The sequence below is a fragment of the Silurus meridionalis genome, chromosome 3 (genome assembly GCF_014805685.1).
Source record: "Silurus meridionalis isolate SWU-2019-XX chromosome 3, ASM1480568v1, whole genome shotgun sequence".
Taxonomy (NCBI): domain Eukaryota; kingdom Metazoa; phylum Chordata; class Actinopteri; order Siluriformes; family Siluridae; genus Silurus; species Silurus meridionalis.
Window position 1 is genome coordinate 6,868,514 of NC_060886.1, and position 17,846 is coordinate 6,886,359.

A 17,846-nucleotide genomic window follows, 5' to 3' on the forward strand; every position below is an offset into this window, starting at 1 on the left:
ACAGTTTTATAATTTTTTAGGTTGTCAAATGTTAAATTGTTGTAGCAAACTGTTCATTTTAATTGAAGTCCAAAGATATCTTAATTGTTCCTAAGTGGTATCACCCGAAGTAATCTAATACATCTTTATCCTGCCAATCTAATTTATGAGAACTCATACCAAAAATAAGAGACTTGCAAAATATGTCCAAATGTGCATAAAAGCTGTTCTTGTGTTAGTCCAAAACCTTACTAAGAAACAGATCCCATTCTGGAAATAAACTGAGAATAGTCATACCAAACCATCTGGCACACACATGGTGCCAAGCAGATAGCAGCTGCACACCATGTGCAGTTCTTCTACATCATCTGCATCCTCGTATTGGAACCACAAAGATCAAGCATCACTTTCTTAATGTTTCTTGTACATTTGTTCACTATTTAGTCTTTCTGTCTTCTTTGATCATTTTGTCCCCCCCCCCATAAATATTTCATCCCTGACAGAAGGCTCTTTTCTTGATCCTGCTCATTTTCCTTAATATGTATTTAATGGATTGTGTTGAGACTTGATAAGGAGGAGGTCAATCTGATTAAACTCTGTCCTGTGTAAATGAATCAGATAACAGCTAAAAACTAAATGCCTTGAGAGTTTTGACATTACGACATTTTCCAAACTCTGTGGTTTCTTCTTCCTGTCATCTCTTGACATGTTGCCCACCTGTCTTAATATATCACTACAATCAGGCTGAATATTTTATCTCAGGATGAACTCTCGATTGGCTTATAGCCAAAAACCTATTATAATCCCTACTTTGTATCACTTCATCTTTTTCCCCCTCCATCGGTTAGGACTCCTGTGTCCTGATTTCCTGGTCACAAAACCCATTTTCACTTTTTACTTTGTTAATTATTTCCACTTTTACCTGCCATCAAGAGGTGCCCTGAGCATGAGAAAAGCCATGTAGCTTAATTTCTATCAATGGTGGTTATATTGCTAATAACTATGATGTGCTAAATAGACAAATTGTGTAGTTTGAAATGCATTTTACAACAATATTTTTTTACAAGACCAAAAGTGCTGAAAAAAAAAGTCAATTGGACAGAATGCAGTGAACAGAACAGTGGCCAGTGAAGGTAGGAGCGTCAGTGGAGGAAGGACCATGACAGAGCCATTTCCTGGAATGGACGGGCTAATCCACATTAGCGTGGCTTATCGATCAGTGGGTGCAGATGCATCATTTCAGAGTGCTGGACTTAAATGGGCAGGCGAGCTGAGAGTGGCAAAACTCTCCGTAATGAAAAAAGAGTCAGCACAGCTTTAGTGTTGGCTGTGTTTCAAGCTAATGCAGTGCTAGCTTGTATTGTAGCAATCACATTTAGCATTTTAGTTTTAAAACTTTGCTGTTTTCCTCATATCACAAACTATGCACTATATTTTACGGAATTAAGTAAAAAATAGTTGGAGTTTTGCAGATTTAACTTTTAAAATGAACACTAAACGAACAAGCTGGGGAAATCAGCTGTCAGAACAAACCGTATTAGAGAAAATAAACAACACAAAATGTACCTTCATGGAGTGCAGCAGCGCTCTCATCGGTGTGTCAGAAAAATTAAGTTTAAACTCCATTGAACCATAATTATTTAATTCCCTCCTCTTATCTAGAACACATTATGGCCACTTTGTGTTATCCATAATATTAATTCTGCACTACACTCTTAGCACTTATAATACACTATATGGAAACATTTTTAATGGGCTTTTTGAGCATCCCATTACACATTCACTCCCATTTGTTATTATTATAACCTTCACTTTTTCGGAAAAATGTTCCATAAGATTTTGAAGTGTGCTTGTGGAGAATTGTGCTCAGTCAGCAATAAGGGTGTTAGTAGTGTCAGGTACTTATGTAGGTGAAGTGAGAAGGTCTAGGGTGCAGTTAGCGTTCCAATTCATCCCATAGTTATTCAATAGGGTTAAGGGTCTTCATAGCAGATCCCAAGATCTTTTGATGGGGCTGGCTTTGTGTAAATTGGCATTGTCATGCTGGAACAGGTTTGGGTCTCCTTTATTTAAGGAAAGTGTAATTTTCATGCTACAGCATCCAAAAACATTCTATACAATCAGAGCCTCGAGCACTGTGGAAACAGTTTGGGGAAGAACCAAATATTTCTGGTACAATATTTGTCTAAAATGATTGTCTATATTGTGTATGTTTATATTTATTAAACACTTCACTGTTTTTTTTTTTTTTTTCATACCAAGGCCTAATTTTATCTGTGTATAGATATGTAAGTCGTTCTTGTTAGAAGTAAGTAGCTGTTTGCTGTGGTGATGCCACAGGGGGACATAGTTATTGCTAGTGCACCTTACAAAGTGGTTTAATAAGAGAAAACATTCCAAAGTCTTAACCACAAGTGTCTCTCACACACAAGTTTTAATGATTAATGTTTTCTCTCTTCTAATTTAGCTCATAAAACCAAAATAACATTTTCCACTAATTATTTTTCTGTCTTGGAATGATTAAGTCTCTCTTTTACATCAAATAGTTTCGTACATCAGGATTAAAGCTGTCAATCGAATAAAATATTTATTTGCGATTAATCGCATGATTGTGATGAATTAAAACTATTAGTGAAACCAACCTCAACATAGAGCACAAGGACAAAATATTCTTGTAAATATTTTAAAGTAATTATGGTCTTTTAAATTAAGTAAATCTTCAGGATACCAAACAGAACTTTTGCTATGTTTCCACATAGACAGTTTTTGGTGCTTGATTTGAGACATGCTGCTTTAGTAAAACAAGTGTTTAGTGATTAAAAATTATTTTTCTGTGAAGTCTATTTTTTTTTTTATCTGAGTGAAGAAAAGACGTTGTGAGTAAATGTGTGTTGCATTGATTTTTTTTATTTCATCTCGAATTATATTTATAATAAAAAGGGTCAAACAGAAATGCGCGCTGCATTAATCACACTTTAATAAAATGTGTGCATATTAGCTCATACTGGATGTCCAATAATCATAATCATACTCTTTGTAAACAAACATGCACCATTTGTTGCTCTTAAACTGCTAGCTAATGAGATGAAGGCATCAGGATAGTCCCAGGAGGAGTCAGCAGAGGTTGTAGGTCAGCAGACGGCTTGTTAGCTTAAAGACATCTCAGAAAGCAAGACAAAAGACATAACGGTTAAAAACAAATTAAAGCACAAAACTAATTTTAGTGACCTGGTGGTGGCTCTGTGAGATGCCACCAGCTGAGTACAACAGTATATGAAGCAGGATGATGAATGATGACGTTGAGGATGATAAACCTGTTCACTGTACTTCAGTTTTTTATTAGTGCAATGATTCAGTTTCTGTAAGAATGAGCTTCTGTGTTGAGATCACAAACACCCATGTAGCTCACGTGTGCGCTTTCACCCATTTTCTCCCATTCAGCATATTCAGTTTTATCACAGTGAGATTTATTATACAAACCACAACCAGAGTTAATCAATAGTCCCTAATATTGATCTCCTTGAGGACAATACTCATTACAAAATCTAACAATACATTAATATTTAAATTTCAAAATCATGAAAAGGCATTCGATAAGGTTTAAAAGTCTAGATGTTTAGACATTACCTCACAAGAATCTAAAATACATCTGTTATAATAGATTGATAGACAGAGGAAATTACTGTATCAGTTTGCAAAGAGGAACAAGACAAGCAAAAGCATTAACACCACCCTTATTACAGCTTTTTACAGAACTACCTGAAAAGCAAAAGAACAAATATCATTACAGAGTTCATCTTTATGCTGATGATATATTACTCTACATAAAGAATCCATCATCCCTACTCCCAGAAGTCAGTAATCTGATTAACAACTATAGCAAAGTGTCTGGCTACTCCATTAACAGCTGGAAATCAGAGATTCTGCCTGTAGCTAAACTGCAATATGTGCACTTATGTTGCACTTTTGGAGTTAAAACAGCCCACCTTATCTTATAAGTATCTAAAGTAACTTATGAGTAACTTACAAGGCTACAGACACAACTTTAACAATGGGATCTAACAAAATTTTGTCAGGTATGAAACTGGTGTAGAAAATCTGAAAGGTGTACGTTAAAAAGTGTAATATGTGTATTTAACGGCATTGTTTATTGGGGTAATGTTTATTTTTTTTAGCTCTCCCACTAAAGAAACTTCAGCAAGAAGCTTGTTTAACATTCATGTAAATATTTCGCTGAACCTGTTGCAGAGATGTAGTGTGAATATTTAGTGTATAATTTTGTGCATTGTATGTAAATTTGGATAGTAGCTCTTATTGGACAAAACACATAAATATTATAGTGTCATATAGATAGACATTTTCCCCAGAATGCAACACAGGAAATACTTCTTCCTCAGCTTGGTACTGGGTCATGACCCAGTAGTTGGGGACCTCTGATCTAGATGCACCAAATCATCTATCATTAGGTAATAAAGGACACATACTTTACATACATCTAGGGTATATACCTGTACATGATTTGAGTTAACCTTAATGTATCTAATAATATAATTTACATAATTTAATACACTAATACACATCTAAAGTTCTAAATTAATAACTAAATCCTACCTAACACTTGCTCCTAAATCAATCACTGCATTTCATCCTCATATCTATGCTGTTAATTATGTTTCTATGCATTTACCTTTATTTTCCTGATTGTTTTGATTATCTACATATTTTTCATGTTAAACCTGCGGAATTCCCTGTGCTCTTAACACTTACATTGACTATATTAGTGTTCAACTCTTTGAAGTTTTTCAAATTTTTATAGTGGTAGAACCTAATTTAACATTATTTTTCTTAATCAGTATACTTAGTATACACAAATGTTGACTTTGTGGTTAGTAAAAGCATTCATACTGTTGGGGCACTAATTGCCAAGCACATGATGCTAACACCACCATGCTTTACTGTAGGGATTCTACAGTATTCTACATTTTAATTCTACATTTTTTTTTCTAATAGTGATTAGAAGACTAGAAGATTAGTGACTAGTGTTAGGTTTCTAGTTTCATGCTTGGTGGAACCCAAGTATTGGAACCAGCCACATACACCTTTTTACACACATTTGCTGAATATCTCAAATGCCTTCTACTGGATTGTTTTCCAATAATTGACTCTCACCACTTTTTCAGAGAGAGTGGTGTGGCCTGTGCTAAACTAGTCTCCCTTCTGAGCTGTTGCTTCCAATTTTTTTGTAGTTACCCTTCAAGTTTAAGTTAATTTATATAGCACTTTTCACAATGGACATTGTCTCAAAGCAGCTTTACAGAACTTAAGAATTAAAGTGAATGATGTGTATTTATCCCTGATGAGCAGCCTGGGGCGGACTGGGACAAGAAATAAACTCTCTTAGATGTTATAAGGAAGGAACCTTGAGAGGAACCAGATGCAAAAGAGGAACCCATTCTCATTTGGGTGATATCAAGAGTGTGATTATAAATCTTAAAACAATACAAAACACGGGGGAGTGAGAACTAACATGAGCACTGTAATGTAAGATTATGAGTAATGTCCTTTCCACAATCTTATACAGTCAGGTGACGTTATGAAACCAGGAGCTACTGAGCAACTCATAAAAATGCAAAAGTCTTTGAGACATCATTTCAACATTTCAACAAAGATCCAACACCAACTCCTCAATGCCAGAGCCTTTAAACATTCAAAGAGGTTCAATGTCAAAACTCTACATGAACCCTTGGCCATTTGATTACATCGATGTTTCTAGAGAATAATCCTTCTGAAGATCTTCCTTACTTGGCCAGCAACTTGTGAGGGACAGATCTATGTAGTCACGCTTGTGCTATATTCTTTCTCTTTTGTAGTACTGGTGATTTTTAATATGGATGCTATCTCAGACCTGTTAAAAACATTTTTTACTTATCGACTTTGGGTTCCTCCATGAACTGGTCTGTTTCACATATTAAGATATTTTATGTGACCTTTTTTTAGTATATTCAACCATCTACTATATTTTCTATGACTTTTGAAGAGAAATTATAGTTCTAAAGTGCTAAAACTAATTTAGAGAAATTCGTACCATTCAGGGTTAACACTTTTGCAATCAGAAGTGTTTTAAATTTTTTTATTTTAAGTTATTAAGTATATACAATCAGAATTAATCCATTTCATCTCCAGCTAGTGACACTTCAAAATGTGGAATTTTCTTTTTATATATTTATTGAATAGTAATATGTATGCAGTGATGAAACCTCACAGAATATTTAGCTATCAGTTTTCATTTTTCTGTCTCTTCATCAGAAAAAAAGGAAGCCCTGCAGGCTTCCAGCATGAGAGCAGTATCGAATGTCAGTGTATTATAGCTCCGTGCTGATACGTAGCCAGGAAAAATGCTGCCTTTGTCTAAATCCTGACGCCTGATGGAGTCTGCTTTTTAGACCACTTTCTTTACCTTTTGCTATATTATGTGCTAGCTATTAAATATTATATACAGTTAGATAAACAGTATAGATATACTGTAATAAAAAATACTTTTGTTTGTTGTATGCAAATTCTATTTAATGAATAAATATTTAACTGTTCAGAGCAGGAAACTTGGTTATAAGTCCATACAGATGGGTTCAAGCTCTTTGTCCATGGCACTATGCTGTACAAGATAAGATAAGATAAGATAAGATAAGATAAGATAAGATAAGATAAGATAAGATAAGATAAAATAAGATAAGATAGAAACATAATACAGGAATGTGTGTGTGTACACATATACTGTATATATGTGTATGTGTGTGTGTATGTATATATATATATATATACACACACACACACACATATATACAGTATATGTGTGTATATATATATATATATATATATATATATATATATATATATATATATATATATATATATATATATATATATATATATGGGTGTGTGTGTGTTTATCGAGCGCAGAACTGCAGTTGGTGGTGGAGCAGCACTTTCAAAGACACGAGCAGATGGAGGCAGGGCTCTCTGACAGCCCAGACACGCCCAGTCCAATTGCAGCACAGGAGCCTAACCGTGTCCCAGGCCAGTGGGCCAACCACAGCTCCTCAGAGTCTTATGTCAGTTGTGATGAACAGGCAGGGAGCAGTGAGGCAGGGGGTAAGTGGAGAGCAAGTGGAGATAAAAACTGAGCAGAAACGGGGAAAAAATAAACATCAGTCTCAGTGAAAAAAGAATGGAAATATAGCCTCTTAATTAATAAATTAAATAATTGAAAATAATTAATGAATATAAACTTAAGATTTGGTATTTTTTAATTTTTGCTTCAAGTTTTTTTTAACCAAAACTGTTCTTTCCACAACCGGAATGTGACTGTAATCTACAGTGCAACATGTGCAATTAAAAAACAAAAATATATTATAAAAATATTGAACAAAAATTGTTCAGTTTTCCCCTTTTTTATAAACAGAACAAAAACAACCATAAATTATGATTTAAAAAAAATATATATTATTTTCAGATCAGATGGCTCAGCTCTTCCTCAGTTTCTTATACAATAGTTTTTTCCTCAGACCATTGCGTTATAGCTGGGAATCATTTCTCAAACATTTATAAACTCTCCATGCTGTTTCCAAATGTTCAATATTTGACAGGTGTTTATGAAACTAACTTTGTTGCTTTGTTGAAATGACTTGATCACTAGGGTTGTGGAAGAAAGAACATGCTGTTGCATAATTTACAATCTCAATTTCTTTTTATTTTCCTAAAAATAATGCTATACTATACTCTAAATACTATTAAACTATATAAACCCACTATATAAACTTTTGATTGAAGAATGGTTACATTTTCTACCTAGATAAATTATTTCAGCAAATCTCTACAAACCAGTTCATGATAGTGTCAGGATCATGCAGCTTTTAGTTTTATTTCAAATATGTTGTGAATGGATAGACCTCAGTATTGCTATACACATGCTGGTAACTGATATTAGAAGCTTTAACCTTTCTGATGAGTCTTTTTTCTGTCTCTTTTTATCTCCCTTTTCCCCTTACTTTAATTTGACATTACTATTATTATTTTTTTGAATCATTTATTTCTGGTTCCTTTGTCAAAATTTTTGGTATGGTCCTGCAGGGGAATCTTCAGAGACGTCATCGGCGTGCCGACAGAAAAGCGCGTCCAGTCCTTCGTCTGTCTCGCGATAACCGTATCCGTCACCCAAATGGCCTGAGCTGTGTATCTTCTTCCTTGTAGCTGTTGTATACAAATCTTCAGAAATTATTTCTACACTTCTCCTTCTGTATACATATGTACACTCTTCTTTTACCAACACTCATGTCGATACCTCGAGAAAGGTTCTCTGTCTTTTTTCTCCATATGCTCGTTCTTAAATTCAGCATTGCACAACACATGAATTTGTATGATTCATCATATTCGCAGTCATTTGCAATAACAGTGGAAAAAATATCGACAAGCTCACAATACAATAACGAAGGCAAATAAACGTGACGGTTACATATTAAAGGATTTTTCAGGGAATAACAGTTCGGTGACATTATCTACTCTGATATAAAGATTTCACAATGCATTCTGTCTGCATATTGTCATGCCGGTATATAATCATCATCATCATCATCATCATCATCATCATTACACATCTTAATAATACAGAGGGAGCAATGTTCCTGATTCAGTAAAGAGTTTGAGGAACATTTGGTCAGCCAATCACAAACAGGCTTAAAAATCTGACTATAGGTTTTAATTACATAAATAAGTAAATAACTAATCTCTTTGGACAAACGTTTGTGGACACCCAACCATAACATCTGTATGTACTTTTTGAACATCTCTTTCTCCATTTAGTCCCCATTTAAAGTAATCTCTTCTGGGAAGATGTTCCACTAGATTTTGTTGTGTGGTTCTGAAGATTTGTGCTCAAAGGATGTTTGTAAAGTCAGGTACTGATGTAGATGTTCAATAGGGATGAGGTCAATAGCAGGCCAAACAAAATCTTCCGCTCCAACCTATGTAAACAATATCTTCATAGAGCTGTGTTTTTCTGCACATGAGGCATTGTCATACTGAAAAAGGTTTACGTTTTGTAGTTCAAGTGAAGGAAAAATTGTAATTTGCAGAAAAAACATAAGTAGCTATAAAATCAGGTGTCTAAATACTTTTGTCCATATACAGTATTTGTACAACTAAAACTGTAGCCACTGACACGATAAGTTCACGTATCTGGCAATCTGTTCAAGCTTTATTAATGTTGCTTAAATTGTGTCATTAAAACCAGTAGCGAAAAAAATAAATAAAAGTCTGGTAATAACTTGATGTTTGTAATTGGCTGAACAAATTTACCATAGAAAACTGCACCTAAAATTCCAGTCAGGAGGTTTGTACATTCCTGTTTAGGTTTTTTTTCAGTATATGAAATGTTGGCTTATTTTTTGGCAGATAAGTAAAAATGTTTTTGTCCAGGGGTACGATTTTCATTTATTTATGTACCCGGGGGGTTCGAAAAATAAATTGGAATGAAGAAATAAAGGTGATTTATTTCAATTGAATTGGAAAATGCTTGGATTGGTGCTTTTTGTGTGTTTCTTCTTCATAAGCCTCTACACACCTTTTATTTTTTTTGTATATTGAATTCACATCCAGCACAGACACAAATACACTTAACACAGTGATAATGATCTCACAGTAAGTTAAAGCTCACTCAAATAACAGCTCGATGCTTTTGGAAGGTTAATCCTGAGGTTCTGAACGGGCCTTGATGGGCCAGCTGGTGTGTGTTTTAGGTTTTACCATATTTGTGTGCTTTCCTGCAGGTAAAGATCACTCCAACAAACAGAGGTCCAGTCAGGAGGAAAGCCCCCATCTTCCCAAAGTTACTCATTCCCAGCTGGACACGCTGTCCGAGGAGCCGACGGACAGAGATGCAGTAGACCATCCAAGCACCACAGGTATGAATATACAAACACGAAATACATGTTTATGTATTGCCACTCATTGCTGATACAATGCCAGGAAAAATGCTACCTGTAATAAATCCTGATGCCTGATGAACTCTTTTCTCCATCTTTTATCATATCATATATTCGCTATTAAATATAGGTAAGATATTCAGTAAAGAAATTGGTCATTTAAAATCTGAAACTGCCATATTTAAGATTATTTAGTATCTTGAATGCATCATATATTTCATTAATGTAATTGTAAATGTTAAATGTAAATAGAAACTTGGTCATAAGGAGTCACTGTAGATCAATATAGATCCTCTTATAGACTTTGCGTTAATGCTCTGTGTACTTGGTGCTATGTTGTATGTATGGTGTATGGTGGGCCGTGCAATTCACACCTATCAGTGGTGTCCTGCCTGAATCAATCCACCTCTCAATACAACAGCTATACAAACTATAAATTATATTATACAGAAACGCAGTGTAACGGAGCACTGAATCACAGACAGATATCTAATACAGTGAGAATTAAAACCGACACTAAAGCAAGAAATAAAATAAACACAATTCAGCAAGTTTCCTTTCACTGTAGCCACAGCTTCACTGCCTGCAATATCAACCTCATAAAATGACCCTGGATTTTCCATGCATTTTTTTCTGTATTTTTGTGCAGTTTTTTTTTTCCTTTTTCTAGGGAATTAAAATTAAGGCAAATTATGTGTTTTTGTGAAAAAAAATGCAAAGTATAAATGGTTCATGAAAAAGCGTAACAGTTGTTTCAAACTGCTTATTTTTCCAAATATTTCGTATTGTAAATGCCCTTGTAAGTGAATATGCGATCTAATCAATTTCTTCTCCTTTGTGAGACATTGTGGAATGAAAAAAAACAGCTTTTAAATCCACATAAATATATATTTGAGCTTTTGCAGTTTGCTACAGATGCGGGTTGTGAGCTCTGTCTAGCACGCTCACTCACTATTCAATCAAAGGATGTTAAAATGCTGGTGTGATTCTATGCCTTCTAGTGGGACTCTGTAATTGAGTAAGTCGCAATCTGTTAGGTTAAAGCAACAGACAGACAGACAGGCAGATAGACAGATAGATAGATAGACAGACAGACAGACAGATAGATAGATAGATAGATAGATAGATAGATAGATAGATAGATAGATAGATAGATAGATAGATAGATAGATAGATAGATAGATAGATAGATAGATAGATAGATAGATAGATAGTCAGACAGACAGACACTCGTAACGTAAAATAACAATTGCAATGAAATGAATCTGTGTATCTTTATCTTAAGGGATGTACTCAGAACCCCACTCAGGTGACGTACAATTATTTTTCCCATGGTATAGCAATAATAATAATATTAATAATAATAATAATAATAATAATAATAATAATAATAATAATGCATTACTGATTTTCTTGTGCATATTTACTAGTTCAAAGTGATGTCATGTGACATCTAGTCTCAATAAAATTCAGTTTTAATAATCCCACCCTGAGGTTTGTAAATCACATGCTCTGATGTTTTATTCCTGCAGATCAGTTTTTTTTGTTTTTTTTTATATATATATTAACAGAGGCATCACACGTTTGAAACAATGCGCAATTACGTTTATTTTTTGTACATTCATAAAAACATTTTTAACATTCATAAAATAAGTCATTTACCTTAGGCATCCTCACAGCCAATTTTCTTCAAATAGGCGAAACAAACATCTGATTAAAGAAAAACAATATATATATATATATATATAAAAGTCATGTCAAGAGAAAAAAACTTTCTAGGTTGGTGGGGCTTAATTTCACCCTCCTGTCAATCCGAATGGCAGAAAGGATTAATGGATGTCTTGATATTGTGTATGTGGGAGAGGTCGAATATTTTAAATAGTTTACACTGTCTTGTGATGCAGCTTATTGTCAAGCAAGTCTTGTACCAGAAAATAAAGATTCCTCCAAATCTTCATGTTCCCTCACAGGACTGATGAAGAAAGGTGAAGCAGGATTTACTTTGGCTTTGCAGGAGGAAGAGGAGACTTTCCCTGATGATCAAGACACACAGAAGGAGTAACATGCTGCTAATTTCTAATAATATCTTTATCAAAGTCTGAGTCTTACTGTTTATTAACCATCAGCTTTTTTCTTCTCGTCATCTTTAAGCATTTTATACATCTGTAAACACATCTGTATAGACAACAATATCAGAATGATGAGTCTATACAGTAGCAGAAGGGGATGTTTTTCTACAGCTTTTTCTACTTCTTCCTAAAACATACAACCGCTTATTAAACTTTCTAAACCGTTCAGCAGATTTTCATCATGGTCTGTAGTTAGATTTTTGACATTTTTGCTCTTTTACAATATACAAATTTTAAGATGGACGATTTTGGACAAATTTTAGTTTCTTAATGTTAACACTGTCCAGGGTTTAAGTTTCCAGAAAAGCAGAAGGTTTTGAACAAAACCCTTTAATAAAGTAAAAACTCAGTGTTTCTAAAGCTGAAGGTGAAAACAGGTTGTTTTTAAAATAGGGCAATTCATTGCAAAAACATAACATTCATTCCATGGAGTTTTAGATTTCAAAGACTGTATGCATTAGAAATATCATGAATAAGAATTAAAACTTTGTCGATCTTCATATAGGTGAAGTTATTTGTGATAACTTGTCTGATTTTGCTTGTCCTGTTAGAGTTATACAACAGTTATACATTTTATATTTCTTTTACTTGAACTAAGAGACCCTAATCTGTTCCAGCATGACAATGCCCCTGTGCACAAGGCTCCAGCTCCATTAAGATAAGGTTTGCATGGGTTGCAGTGGTGAAACCGTATTGGAACGCTGACTGCTCCCCAGGCTTTGTGGTTGATTGAGCAGAAATCTCCACAAGAACACTCCAAATTTTAGTGGAATATCTTCCCAGAATACTTGAGAGTTTATATATATTATAACAGCAAATAAATTAAACTAAATCTTATAATAAGAATTATAAAATGTCCACAAACTTTTGTCCATATAATGTACAGTATTATACAGTACAACTTTCCCTATAAACGGTATTTAACACACAATAACATTCTGATTTACTAACTAATAAAGTGCTGTCTGATTTTTTAATTACAGCAATGATCATTAAATGTATGGGAATATTATTTATTATTTATTTTTCACCTCAGTGAACTATTGAAACTGCTGCAGGATGAAGTTTGCCCATACCTCATCTAGACTTTTAATACAAAACATAAATCAATTTCTTGCTATTGACACTAAAGCTACATTGACTATTGACAGCTATTGACTTCATAATATTAAGTTCATTAGAAGTTATAATTAACATTTATAATAGTAATTATATATCAGCTCAGTCACTTCCAATTTAAAATCTGAGCAAAGCTTTCTTAAAAATTTGGAAAATTACTAAAATTGTTTGAAATTTTTAAATTCTTATTTTTATGTTTAACATGACTGTTGCTTTTAATTAGTAAACTGAGGTCAATTTAGTGATGCAGATTTGGTAAAACCAGGATATTATGTCTAGAATTTCAGCCAATCAGATTGAGTGGAACAAACTGTTGTATAAACTGTTGATATGTTGAATTTTTCTGGATTGTGAAATAAATATCAACATTTTTCAGTGGTTGACAGAAAAGACATTTTTTACTTACTGTTCTTGTTTTCTATTGTATGTAAATCTGCATTTTTTCGGAGTTTTTCCATTTCGGGTAAACTTTGACTTTATTCAATTATAATGTGTTTTTGTTTATAGTTTTCACTCCACCAAATTTAAAAAACAGGCCATTTTAAACTATACTGAAGTAAATATATAAATAATAATATGGAATTCTGTGGCAAGAGTGAAAGCGTAACCCCATAGTTCTGGTAAGAGTGTGTGTGAAGTGAAGGTTTTCTTACTGTGTGTCTGTAACTATAGAAATAACTATATATGGTGTGTGTGTGTGTGTATATATATATATATATATATATATATATATATATATATATATATATATATATATATATATATATATGCACTAAACATTATCCATTATGCACAGAGAATTCTCATAGATCACAGCTTTCACTTTTAAGACTTAAGTCCTTTCAAACATTAAAACGTTTATATTTTTTCTTAAAAGGAAATGAAAAAGGTGGAGTTTTTGTGAAATGTTTAGTATTTTTTACTCAAGTACTGAGTACAACCTACAGATTCAAAAAATCTATAAATGGAAAACTTTTGTTCCAAAACTTTGTCTTGTTTTTTTATCAACATTACTTTTTTAGAAACAATACTTCATGTATAATATTGGAATTTCTACAAGATATGTATACAACTGAATACAATCTTTTTCTTTTTTTATATAAATTCTAATTAATATGTACTCAGTGAGCGAGCAGATTGTTGTTGTTTGTTTTACTTTATGTTCTGCATATGTATTAAACTTATGCCCAGGCATCAAATTAATTTTTTATTCGTGTTATACACTAATTACAAGCAATGTGTTTAGATCTATAAGTTAAATCCATGGATTAATGGAAGAACAAATCATGAAAAAACATACAAAATCAAGCGTTTGTGTTTTTCTTTTAACTGTGCTGTAAATGAGCTCTTGAACTTCAGCTTCAGACTTTTTCATTTCACATGCCCAATAATGAGAACTCTGAGTTTCAATTTCAGGACTATTCGTGCTAATGTTTTATATCAACATTCTTTTATTCCCCTACCATTAAGCCTAGTGTATTATTTAACATCAACAAGCAACAAGTGATTTTTTTTCAGTGTATAATTGAAAAGATTCCATAAAAAAGGACATGAATTGAATTCCATAATGCAAATAGTTTGAGGTTGATCATAGTTGATACTGGGCTGGTTTTGACTTGAAATTTTATTATAATTTGTATGTACAAATACTGCTATTTTTCCAGCTTTAGATCTGAATTCCAGCAGTTAATAACAAATGTCTTGTTCTTGCTGATAATTTTGGCCTTAATTCTATTCACTCATCTCTCATGTTGGTGTTGATCATTCAGCTTATTCATAATCACTTAAAACATTGAAGACATTTTTATTGCTACTTAAAGTATATACATGTTGAAATTCTTTGTTAACATTTTATGTTATGTTAATGCATTGAATGTTTCAATGAAGGGAACCTTAGATGAAATGAAACCGTTACTGAATCTGCTTCAAGATAAAATATTTCAACAAATGTGAGAAGAGAGTGTGAGTGAATATCGATTAAAGTGGAAAAGTGTTATTCTCAAACCACAGTTTTGTTGTGATATAGTGTTAAAAAATCTACATTACAAATGACATACCAAGTCTAATCTAGTTTTACATTTGTTGTCGTCATTTTTTTCCCTGTCAGACAGCCAGTAGCTTGATTTGATTAAAAAAGAAATAAACTTTGTATTTTCTTCACCAATGTTCTTTGATCACGACTTGAAGATGAATGTCAGTGTATAAATGTCAGTGTATTTGTGTGTTTGTGAGTTTGGCAGGTAAAAAAAAAAGCCACAAATGCTTTCATCCTCATAACTCGTAGCAATCTTGTGTTTATGAAAACAAACATGATTTAATGTTTTATAAATGATTGTGATGGGTAGAATAGAAAAGCTGATATTACACGATCGCTCAAAGTTGGAAAACAACTATTATATGAAATATACACAGCTAATCGGAAGTCTAATGATCGATTTGCTCAATAGTCTGTCTGGAAATGAATAAGCTGTCTGTTTGAATAACTGCATCGTTCAAAGGTTCTTATCTCATTTTAAAACCATCCGCAATGCTTATAACTCATTATACAGAGCCTGGGAAAAGTCTGGGTATACTTTCAGACAGATGCATGTTCTTTTCGTTTCTACGCAACAAAAATGTAAACCACACATGAATTAAACAGTAATTGACTGGAAAAAAAAAGTTCTGTGGAGTCCAAATTGGACATTTTTGTCTCTAACAGAATAACTTGATAAAATGGAGAACAGGAGAAAAGATGTTAGCAGACTGCCACACCACCATAGTTAAACATGGAGGTGGAAGCTTAATGGTTTGGGGTTGTTTTGGAGCAGGGAATGTTGAAGACTTATTCCAGGGAAAAGAAAAAACTGAATCAACATGGCTCCCATTTCATACTTCAACACCATGCAGCTCCATCTGGACTGCGGTTCATTGGAATCGACTTCAACATCCAAGTAGACAATGAGCTGAAGCGTATGTCTAAGCTCTGTAAGTGTTATTTGGAGAGCAAACAGTGGGCTGATATCTATCATGGAACGACCTGCCCAGTCACCGCACCTAAATCCTAATGAACTGCACTGAGATGAACTGGATCGCAAGGTCGGAAAGAAATTTCCAACTAGTGAAGTATTTTAGCTGAATGTTTGGAGATATAAAATTGTCCGGATGCCAATAGTAAGTAAAGCTGTTATTGGTAATATAGGAGGATTTTTCAATGAAAATAAAGTGGAACATTTGTACATTTATATATTTGTTTGTTTGAAGTGAATCTTCATACTTTTAAATTACCCAGTTTATTGCTTATAAATGAAAGAAACATGCATGTGACTCTCAAAAAACTCAAGAAGACTAGGTGTTTCCCAGCTTTTAACAGAGACTATACAATCTAGCATTTTTAACACCCTGACCTGAATGTTTTAGCTTCTGTAAAGTACTATTGTAAATAAAACTAAAAGGCTTTATAAAACCTTTAGGTCACCAAAGCGAGTCAAATCAATCATATTTACTGTAATTGAATGAAAAGTCTAAAAATTAAGAACTAGTCTTTGTTATTCCACTAGAGGGCAAACTAGAACCAGTCCTCTACTACTGACTAAATGTGTCACTTTCCAAAAGAATTTAAGTGATTTCTAGCAAAAGAAGATGGATGAATGTACACACTCCCAACTTTAAGGATTTGTATTTTTTAATAGTTTCTTCGAACTTTATTGTTTTGTTTTTTCTTCATTCGTGCCCCTCTTATGGACTATTCCCATTCAGTAAAATTTTTAAACCCTTACAAATTAATTAATGAATGTGTTCACTCCAAAACCAATCTTGTTCCCTGTCACTGAATTGAAAGATTAAAAATAAAATGAAGAGCTCGTTTTTAATAATCCACTAGGGGGCAAACTAGCACACCACCTAAACTGCTAACAAAAATGCGCCACTTTCTGTAAAAATTAAGAGGTAAATACGTATGCACTGCTAACATTTACAAGTAAATATGTTGTAAATGCGTTTGCAAATGATTCCCACCCCCCACCCACCCTATTATGAGCTACTTTTGTAATATGAACTTGATATGATTTAATTATCCTGATGCATGTCTATTTCATCAGATAAATAAACATATAGAGTTATCAAGAGGTATAATCTGTCCCCAATTGACTTTTTAAAATGTTTATTTATTTGTTTGTTTGTTTGTTTGTTTTCACTGGTCTACTTGATATTGGAACCAGTGTAGCATGACCCATTACACAAAATGAGTTTGACACGCCTGCTCTTGTATGGACAAAAAGGAAATTTAGATATGTTGCACATATGAACAGTCGCTAGTTGTGGAATTAGATGCATAATCTCATGTTACATTGACAACTGCGAGCATAAATCTAACTCTCGCACAGATTTATTAAAAAACATCTTGGTCTTAGTTACTATTTCTTTTAAACCTCCCCCTGGTATTCTGAAGAACAGAATTATGGGATTGCCTGCACTCCCAGGAATAAGATGCTCAGAGGTGGAAAGTAAAAAATTACATTTACTTGCGTTACTGTCATTGAGTAGTGTTTTGTGCACTTCTACTTCTTTAAAGTAGTTTTTCAAATCTGTAATTTTACTTTTATTTAAGTATGTTATGCTTGAAGTATTGTACTTAACTACATGTTAAACCATATCCTTTACT

At 33.4% G+C, this 17,846-nt stretch overlaps 1 protein-coding gene across 3 annotated transcripts in view; it reads left to right on the top strand.

Moving 5' to 3' along the window:
- Positions 1–14,407, top strand: part of ppp1r1c (protein phosphatase 1, regulatory (inhibitor) subunit 1C) — a 31,606-nt gene extending 17,199 nt beyond the window's left edge. For 2 of the 3 annotated variants that reach the window (XM_046845630.1, XM_046845632.1), the window contains 2 exons: positions 6,937–7,128; positions 8,107–9,791. In XM_046845630.1, the coding sequence (XP_046701586.1) occupies positions 6,937–7,128; positions 8,107–8,177 (263 nt within the window). In that variant the 3' untranslated portion in view covers positions 8,178–9,791. The other variant, XM_046845631.1, reaches the window with a different exon arrangement.
- The last annotated feature ends 3,439 nt before the right edge of the window (positions 14,408–17,846 follow it).